General features: G+C 32.9%; 1 protein-coding gene and 1 long non-coding RNA gene across 3 annotated transcripts in view; one reads left to right on the top strand and one right to left on the bottom strand.

Moving 5' to 3' along the window:
* The window catches only part of PPP4R3B (protein phosphatase 4 regulatory subunit 3B), a 57,799-nt gene extending 48,530 nt beyond the window's left edge, over window positions 1-9,269 (top strand). For both annotated transcript variants that reach the window (XM_039887115.1, XM_039887116.1), the window contains exon 16: window positions 7,659-9,269. In XM_039887115.1, coding sequence (XP_039743049.1) covers window positions 7,659-7,754 — 96 coding nt within the window. In that variant the 3' untranslated portion in view covers window positions 7,755-9,269. The remainder of the gene's footprint in view (window positions 1-7,658) is intronic.
* On the bottom strand, window positions 1,519-2,804 carry LOC120621638 (uncharacterized). Its single transcript, XR_005658223.1, has 2 exons — window positions 2,626-2,804; window positions 1,519-1,950 (listed from the first exon to the last, which is right to left on the bottom strand). It is a non-coding gene; the product is annotated as an uncharacterized LOC120621638 (long non-coding RNA).
* Window positions 9,270-10,135: the final 866 nt, after the last annotated feature.

The raw sequence follows: 10,135 nt of genomic DNA on the forward strand, positions 1-10,135 counted from the left end.
ATTTGTAAGTGTCCCTCTCCCCCGCTCCAGTATTATTTTGGAGCACGTAAGTCGATTCTGCTATTTCACTGATATGACTGCTAGTGTTGTTGCATTTTAAATTATTTTCTTGGATAGATGAATAGAATGTTTTCACACATACTATCAAATTCCTCTCCAAAAAGTCTATACCAGTTTATGTTATCATAAGCATTGTATGAATATGCTTGGCTCACTGCAGCTTTGCCAGTGTTATTATAATTATTTTTAATCTTCGCCAATTAGGTAGAAGAGACAGCATGTCTCATTCCCAGTTGCGTGTGCTTTGTTAGTAATCAGGTTGGTTATCAGCCTTCTGAATTTGCTCGTCTATAAGTTATCTATACATAGTCTTGTTTTAAAAATCGGCTTCTGTGTTCTTAATATGAACAAATCTTTAGTTAAGGATAGTAGCCTTTTTGTTATTAGCAGAGCAAATGTATTTCCCATTAGTTTTTTTATAAACAAGTTTAAATTTTATATGAAATTTTTTTATTTTACTTACATTTTGATTATATATAACCATCCTTTTCCCAAAAATGGAGTGGCTTAAAATAAAAAGGCATCAACCTAGGTCAACGTTAGTATAAGAGTAGAAGGACAAGAAGTGGGAAATGCCATAGTAGTAGAAAATCTAACTGATGTGTTGCTTCCTGTTTTGAACACAAAATACAGGTCTGCATTTATCGTTTTACAAAAATGTAGAATTTTTATTCAATATTATAGCGAGGTGTGCTCTTGACTGAAATTCACAGATGTAGCATTTTCAGCAGGATTCAACAGTTTTTGAAACACGGTTTATGTTTTCTAACTAGAAATTTAAAATTTTTTACTTTTCAATAAGACAGTTTAGTGTGATATTGTGACACTATATTATTTGCTGTAGAGTTATATTTTTTAGGTTCAAATCTTAGCTCTGCCTTTTTCTAGCTGTTTGACCTTAAGTTATTTAATATTTCTGGGCTTAGTTTTCTCATTTTAAACAAGAATAAAACGGAACCTACTTTATAGGCTTGTTGTGAAGATTATTTTTTTTAATTAGAGTTGACATTCAGTATTGTATTAGTTTCAGGTGTACAACATAGTGGTTATACATTTACATAATTTACGAAGTGATCCCCCAGTCTAATACCCACCTGGCACTTACATAGTTCTTACAATAAGATCAAATTATTTAATAACTGTAAAGAGCTTAGAACACTACTTGGTACTTTCTCAATATAGACTAGCTTTTTTTTAAATCAAAGTAATAAAAGCACTTACTTTCAAAAGTCAAATAGTATTGAAAGTACTGAAAAAAATCTGTCATCTTTTTCTCTCCACAGAGATAACTTTGAACTCTTCTATCTGTATCTTCTATTTCTAAATAATATGTTAATGTTGCTATATTTTTTTTTACCAAGTTTAGACAATTTATTAAATTCTTGTTATGGTAGATGAGAATTTAGTACACATGAACACTCCTTGCCACCTCCTTAACTTTATTCCTCTCTGTATCACAATTTTTGGTTAAAACATTATTTGATAATTTGATAGCTATAGTTATAAATATTCTTTATTCATGAATTTTTTCCTGTTTTTTTTCCTTTACTTTATAGCTTTTCTAGTTTCTACAGTGAATAATTGCCACCAGCTTTTCATTTATTGCAGTAGTTATGTGTCACTCACTAATTTTTTCAGTACCTCTCACATTAGTTTCCTTAGTCTCCCTTTAGAGATCTCCCATCTCCCTTGAAGTCAGCCATCCTCTTCCAGGCTACGGGTTGCTCTCTAGACTGCTGCACAGCTGTTGTCTTCCTGCTGCCTCTGCCGTCACCCTGATACTTCCTTTTGCTTCTCTCCCTTTCTTGTATTGATTGTTTCTGGATCTCATTTCTCTGTTCTCTTTCTTGAATTTCTTATTTTGGTTGGAGCATATCCTCTAATAGTTTCCTGAATAAAGAATCTCACAAAAAGTAAAAGTTGAGACCTTACATATATGAAGATGTCTATATTCTGTCCTCATATTTGATTGACAATTTAACCGAATGTAAAATAAGATTGGAAGTGATTTTCTTTCAAAAATTTGAAGTTATTGCTACCAAGAAATCCAAAGATATCCTTATATTTGATCCTCTGTATGTAATTTTATTTTCTCCTCCTTGGAAGCATTTGGGGCTTTATCCCAGCATTCTGAAATTTCATGATGATAATACTTTGGTCATTCTCAGCTGAACAGTGCTGTCCTTCAGTTTTGGGACATTTTATGCTCTTTCATTATACCTTATTGTTTGGATGTGGGGCTTTCTATGGATCTTATAATTTTCATAATTTTTCTCCTATTACTCATTTTTTAACCATCTTCTGTTTCCGGGGTTATTTCCTTGAGTTTTAAATTTATTATCTTTCTAGATAATTTTTTTACTTATGAATGAGCAAAATCAAATGTGAGCACAAATACATTTTTCACCTTTGACGCTAACAGCAAATATGTTTGTTCTTCATCTTTGCAGGGAACAGGGAACAAAACAGTGATTGTCCTTGGAAAACTAATTGTTCATTTACTCTAGACTCAAAAAATTTGAAATTAAGCAAGATAGGAATTCATAGAAGTAAAGCACTACTCACCCTTCTTCAACAAGCTGTGGCTACATTTCTAAGTGATCAAAGGTTCTTTATCATCAGTGGCCCTTTAGTCATTTTTACCATCAGTGTTGATTGCTGCAATCAAATTGATTGGTTCTTAAAATTAAATAGATCAGATGTGAACTTCTCTATTTTCCTTCACAAGGCATCTTAAAGCTCTAATATACTTTTAAAAATTATATTCTTTGAAATTCTAGTTTTCAAGTCTGGTGAGACATTAACTACTAATTAAATTAAACAAGATATATTTTAAAGATATGAATACTATAGAGACTCCGAATATTGCTTTGGTTGTAGAGCTATAAAACATGCACATTTTCCTTAAGGAAAAATACTTTAAAAATGAGAATGAGAAGGTATAGGTGGATGTTAAACACTTCTTTTGTCACAGGCACAGAGGAGAATTCTGCATCTTGCTTTTTCATGTAACAAACTTGTTTGGGTGAGCTTTCCATATCAGCACATAAAAGAGCTTCCTCCATAGAATTCCAAAGTATGGCTAAACTTTCATTTATAACTAACCCCTATTGATGGATTTTAAATTGTTTCCAGATTTTTGCAGTTAAAAAACATTGTATGTGACCTTCTACATACATCATTTCACAAACAAGTGTATTTCTCTATACAATGTGCATTTACAGTTTTGATAAACGTTATCAAATATACTAAGTAAAATAGGAATAAATGAATAATTTCTTAACAAGATATGTATGACTGATACCAAAAGCTAGCTTTATACTTAAGGAAAAATATTAGAAGTATTCACACTGGGAAAAAGACAGGCTATCGCTATCACTGCTGTTTTTTAGCCTTTGTTCTGGGGTATTGGTCAATGCAGTTAGGTGAGATAAAGAAATTAAAGCTATAAAAAATAAAAGATACAAACATGTCACTTTTACTGATGACTAAAGAAAAAATTTTAATCACATTTAAGGAAATCTAGTCTTTCATTGAATAGAGGATAATTCTCGAATTCTCTCTCATTAGATTTGTTGCTATGGTGAGTTATATTAATAGTTCCCTAACTTAGAATTTGTTAATTTGTTGGTACGGCCATTTGTTCCTTCACAGGTCTTTGTTGCTGTTATCACTTGTTTTGATTCTTCATATTGTAAACTTTCCTTGAGTGTCTGGTAGTACTTAGATTTTCTTTCATAGTAAAAAGTAAATCAGATTTTTGACAAGGGTGCAAATGGTGTTAAGACAACTGGATATCCATTTGCAAAAGAATCAAATTGGACCCTGACTCATACCATATTACAGAACTTAACTCAAAGTGGTAAGAGATTTAAATGTAAAAGTTAAACCTATAAAACTCTAGGAAAAAAATATAGACATAAATGTTCATGGCCTTGAATTAGGCAATGATTTCTGAGATAGAACAAAAGGACAAGTATTACAAAAGAAAAAACATAAATTGGACTTCATCAAAATTACAAACTTATGCTTCAGAGCACACTATCATAAAGTGAAAAGACAACCCACAGAATGGGAGAAAATATTTGTAAATCGATATTTGATAAGGGACTGGTATCCAGGTTATATATAGAACTCTTAAAACCTGAACACGTTTCAGTTTTTAAAATGGGCATTTGAATATACATTTCTCCAAAGAAGATATACAAATGGACCATATAAGCACATGAAATGATGGTCAGTATCATTAGTCATTAGGAAAATGGAAATAAAATCCACAGTGAGATTCTATTTCACACCCACTAGGATGGCTGTAATAAAAAATAAAAAAAAAGTGGACAAAAACAAGTGTTGAGGATATAGAGAAATTACAACGTTCATACATTATTGATGGAGATATAAAATGGTGCAGCAACTTTGGAATACAGTCTGGCAGTTCCCAAAAAAGTTAAACTCCACTCCTAGGTATATATCCAAAAGAACCAAAAACATGTCCACACTAAAACTTGTACATGAATATTAATAGTATTCATAATAGCCAAAAAGTAGGAACAACCCAAGTGTCCATCAGCTAATAAAGAAGTAAACAAAATGTGATATATCCACGACAATAGATGTATTTGGTCATAAAAAGGAATGAAGTACTGATATATGCTACAATATAGGATGAACCTGAAACTTTATACTAAGTAAGCTCAACAGAAAAGGCCACACATATTGTATGATTCCATTTATATAAACTGTCCAGAATAAGCAAATGCCAGGAGCTGGGAGGAAGGAGGAATGGGACCGCCTATTAATTAATACAGGTTTTTTGCGGGGTTGTGGGGGTTGGGGTATTGATGAAAATGTTCTGGAATTAATGGTGGTAATTGCACAACTTTGTGAATATACTAAAACCACTGAATTGTACACTTTTCCAGGGTGAATGTTATGGTACACGAATTATATCTCAGTTTTTTAAATGAGGCAACTTAAAAAGCAATGAGCAGGAACTATTGATGTGGGCTTCGTATAAAGAACTAGAGCCAAGTGCCTTGCTTTTTTCAAGGAGTATTAGTCGGTCACCTGTAGTTTTGGTGTGTTGGTTTTTTCCTCTGGAGCCACCTAGCTTTTACAGGCTTAGCTAGTCTGCTATGGCTTGCAAGTATTAACGCACCTGTTATTGTTGTTTAGAGAACCTAAATAGGAACTTAGATGGGGGTAGCGATGTCTCTGCTCAGTGTGCAAAATTCAGATTTATTCTTACCCTTGCCCTTTACTGTGCCTGAAGTCCTGATGTGCAAAGCCTTTCTGGTTCATTTTCTTTATAGTTGTGGGTAGTAGAAGAGCAGGAATCTCCTGGCAGGGGAGAGGGTGGAGGTAGGGGAGTGGATTGTAGAATTGAGTATTCAGTTGTCTGTTTTACTCACATGACTTAACTGTCTTCCTTCCTTGCCCCAGTATTTTGGCGCCTTTACTTCCTAGTCCTTTCTGGGGTTAAGACAAATCAGTTTGATTCTCATTTGTATATCCCCCTGCAAATACTTCATTCTTGACTTTCTCCTCTGTTAAAAATGAGTTACCTTGCCTCTGACTTCTCTTTTCCAGAAATGCCTTGACAGCTTTCATCTGCTATTTTCTCCTTTCCTGTTTTGTCTTTGTTGGAATATACCTTTTTAGATTTCATTTCTTTGATTTTAATGAGGTTTCAGGAAATGATAGAAGTAAATGCATTTACCAGTCTTCCAGCAGTTTAGTCAACTTGACCTCTCCTCTAATTATACAAATGTAGTACTTTTTAGAAATTAGCACTAAGAAAGAAAACTGTAGATGAATTTTACTTATGAATACAGATGCAAAAATCCTTAACAATTTAACAGTTCCATATGATATTCCATATGCAAAGATGGTTCTATTAGTAGATGAGAATAAAAGAATGAAATAGAATTTTGTCTACTAACATTGAAAGCATTCTATAGTGTATTTTTAGGTGAATACAATTGTACGAGGGTAGGCATGATTGCAATCTGTTGTTTGTTTAAATAATATGTTTACAGTTATATGTTAAAAATCTGGAATCAAATTCTTCATAGGAGGCATCTCTGGATTACATGACATTTTACTTCTAATATTTCACGTTGTATTTTTTATGGTAAATGATTTTTTTAATGTATGAGTTTATGATGTACATATAGATAATATTCAGTTGAAAATTAAATTATGTAGCTAAGTGTTTCAGATAGAATATTAATCTTAAGCAAGAAATCATTTTAAATGTTAACAATTTAGAACTGAATAGTTTGTACATTGATATATAATCCTAAGCATAAGTAAAACTTTCCTTGATAACTTGCTGTTTTTTTGTGAATATCAGACTGCTCTCTTTTATACTGTAATTGTCTTCTGTCTTCTTCATCTAACATTTTTGACTTAAAAACCAAATAGTTTATATTAGTAATTACAGTTATTGAACACTAACTACATACCAACCATTGTGTCAAGTGCTTTATATGTTTTGTTGTCAAAATCGTTCAGTGAGGTCTAAGTACTACTGCCATACTAATTTTACAGATAACTGAGGCATAGAAAGATTAAATCACTTGCCCAAGGTCATGCACCTAAAAAGTGGGGGCATTGGAATTTGAAGTCAGTCAGACTATAATCAGTAGTCTTAACAATTTAGCCTTACTGCCTCCTGCTTATCAAACTTAAACTTTGTGTGTTAAGCTAAGAAGCAAAAGGATTCTCAATAGTTTAGACTTTCACATAACTATTTCTAGTTGCCCCAAGGCCTTTGTTGAATATCAACCGTGTTTCAGTTATATTCTGGTAAAGTGTTAATGCCAGATACCTGGATTCTTGAGATATGAAACTACTTGGGTTTGAAATATGAGTTATTTCAGTTGTATTTGTTTATCCCCTTAGGTCTGAAGCATTTAAATAGTGTTTATGGTAGCCCCCTTAACCTGTAGGATATGTGTATAAATTTCATGGGATTGGTTCAAAACAAATGTAAACCTGTGGATATGTAATTTTCTGGGTAGAGCACCCAGAGCTTTGTTTAATAGGATTTTCAAAGAGGTCCGTTACTCATAAAAAGTCAAAACACCTAGATTACCTCATCCTTACTTTTCTTTTGATTACAGAGGTAGCCCTAAAATTTTTAGTCATCAGTTTTTAGGAACCATTTTATATACTTATTGTCAGCCATTTTAAAACTATTTTTCAAAAGCAGAATGAAAACGATGTGTACTTAGTAATGAAATATATACATGGGGAACAGAGACTGAGTCTTCTTGTCACTGACTGGCTACTCTCTAGTATAAAATTAGAGAAATGAATTAGTTTATCTTCAAGATCCTTCCAGCTCCAAATGTCATGTTTCTTTGTCAGTCCTACTGTTTGGAAATGTAGTTATTTTCCTATAGTGAAATTTTGCTGAATTGAATTGAATTGTGAGGTATCATTAAAATTCCAAGAGAAATAGAAAAGTTGAGGGTAACTAAGAGTGCCAGCAACTGTACTAAGTGTTCATAAGTTTAGGCTATTCCTTTATCAAATTCAGATATATCTATTTAAGTTACATGTGTTAAAAAACGTTTTTTATTCTTCAATAGGGAAGTTTGGTTGGTTTAGTGGATTATCCAGATGATGAAGAGGAAGATGAAGAAGAAGAAACGTCTCCCAGGAAAAGACCTCGTCTTGGCTCATAAAATATTTACTGGGGACCCTCAACAAATGGTCTTACTGAAATGCTGCAACTGTTCAATGAGCTGAAAATCTGGATTAGAAAGCTTTCTCACTTGAACTTATAAATATACAGGAGTAGCAAAAGACGCTAAGTACATCAGCTAGGAGAGTTTAGTTCTGTAAAAAACCAGGCTTCCCAGGAACTTGATCACTTGCTAGTAATTAAGGGGTTTGCCTTTCAGGCTGTCAAAAAAAAAAAGTTGGTAATGGGAACCTGGGAGATAGCGTCTCAGCTAGGAAACTCTCAGGTTTTGGCACGGTTTTAAGGGAGGGACAAGGTTGATAACAATGCAGGGTTGCTCCAGGGAGTATCGATCTAGAAATAATTATAAAACTTCAGTTGAAAACCTAATAACATTACTTGTATAATGGTGCTGGCCATGTCGTTCTTTTAATCAGTTGCCTCTTTTTAAAAGAAATTTTTATGGAAAACAAATTCAACTATCAAAAAATGAAGTTGTAAGCTGTTGGGACCATTTCTTTGAAGATTTAAGAAATTCAGCCTTATAGCTGGAGGGAAGTACACCCTGTATTATAGCACATGTTGAGTTTTCTACACCAGAAATTTTCGGTATGTATTTTGATGAAAACAAGCTGGATTCAAAATGGACAGTTTTGTTAATGTAACTTTAAAATCGGCACTTTTAGAGATAACAGATGCCGAGAATCAGTACAGTAGTGTTCCAAAATGATTTTCTCTAGAAATGGGAATAGAGTAAACAGAATGTTTTCAGCTGCCTACCAGTACGATCTTTTGTGGAAGATAACTTTGAAGTTACTTTCTGCTTTGTTAGTAAATTGTCTCTCTCTCCAGAGCTGCAGGCAAGTTTTAAACTGTAATTTGTAATGACTAACAAAAAATAGTAGTGAATTAAGTGATATTTAATATCTAGAAGCCATTTTGATCCAAGAAGTTACTTGTCAAAGTCGGTATGCAGTACATGAAACTTTCTCATAAACAAGGGTGTACTATGAAAGCTGCTTTTTTAAAAGCGTAAAAGCACATTCCATGTACGTAAATGAATTTAAAATAAGTTGAGGCAAACAGTTAAGAGGTTTTATTTTTAGAACACGTTAACTGTAAATATTTTAATGTTAGTTTGCTCATCTATGATCTGAGATCATGCTGAGAAAAACATCCCCAAACTACAATTAAATGCACTGGGAAAAAAAATTTTTAATAGTAATTCCAGCTACAATCTTCAGATCACCCTTGTAATGTGTTATGGGTCCATTTTTCTTGGAATAGATTAAACTGAAGCAGTTTTCCCTGTTTTGGAGATTTTGTAGTTAATTTTAATTTTGGCATTGTTTGGAAAAGATGAGCTGTCTGTAGATATGAAGTATAGTTTTTCCATAAAACAGATGTTTATTTTGTATTAAAAATACCACTGTACTTGTTTTACACCATTTGTATACATGTGGTGATATTAATCTGAGCTGTAAAATTCAGGAATTAAAATGTGACCCTGTAATTCTATGGTTGTTGCTTTTTGTTTTGTTGTAAATATAAGTTAACTCCAATTAGAGATATGTCCATTTTACAGTTATCTTTTAAAAGCCAATAAATGATCCATATTTATTATAAACCATTAGGTCTTACACTAATTTGAATGAAAGAATTCTAAGCGAGGGTCAATTGCACTTTAAATATCCCTGACTCTACTTATAGAAGGTGTGCCTTGGGCAAATAAAGTCCCAGCACCAAAGCTTCACAACATAGGGCTATTACCACCTCTTTGATTACAGGTACATATAATGAAAAAGACCTTCCACCTCATAAGGCAATGACTCAAGATAATTTAAACCAAGATCAGTAACATTACCATATGAATACATTTTCTTTCAAGGAAATTTTATCAAGCCCCTTCCCTCTTAGCTCTTACTGAATTTCCTCCTGTAATCTAAGAAGCCCAGGCCTAAATCATTTCTCTATTTACTCGACTCTTCCTGATTAAGTAATTTTAAGTTCTGGTAGGAAGTTATTACCTTTATACTTATGAAGAGTTTCTTTAATTTTCCTTTCTGAAGAACTTCCATGAGTCTTAAACAGTTAAATCATCATTGTCATAGGAACCTTTTTTTATAGCAGAAATGTGAATGTTTTGTTGAATTATAGGATAACACTTTTCTTGGTACATGTGCTCATCCACAATGATAGAACGGGACTTAAAATATCCCTTAAAAGAAAAACTTATGATTCCACAGCTGCTCTTATTTAAATGGCTACCCTCAGGTAGATCAGGATTTTTATATCTTTATCTTCACTCAGTGAAGCAAGCCAGAGCCCACATTTGTATGCCTGAGGTTCTCTTAAAAGTATATCTGTTTACCCCAATAAACA

The sequence above is a fragment of the Pteropus medius genome, unplaced genomic scaffold (assembly GCF_902729225.1).
Source record: "Pteropus medius unplaced genomic scaffold, Ma_sr-lr_union100, whole genome shotgun sequence".
NCBI lineage: Eukaryota > Metazoa > Chordata > Mammalia > Chiroptera > Pteropodidae > Pteropus > Pteropus medius.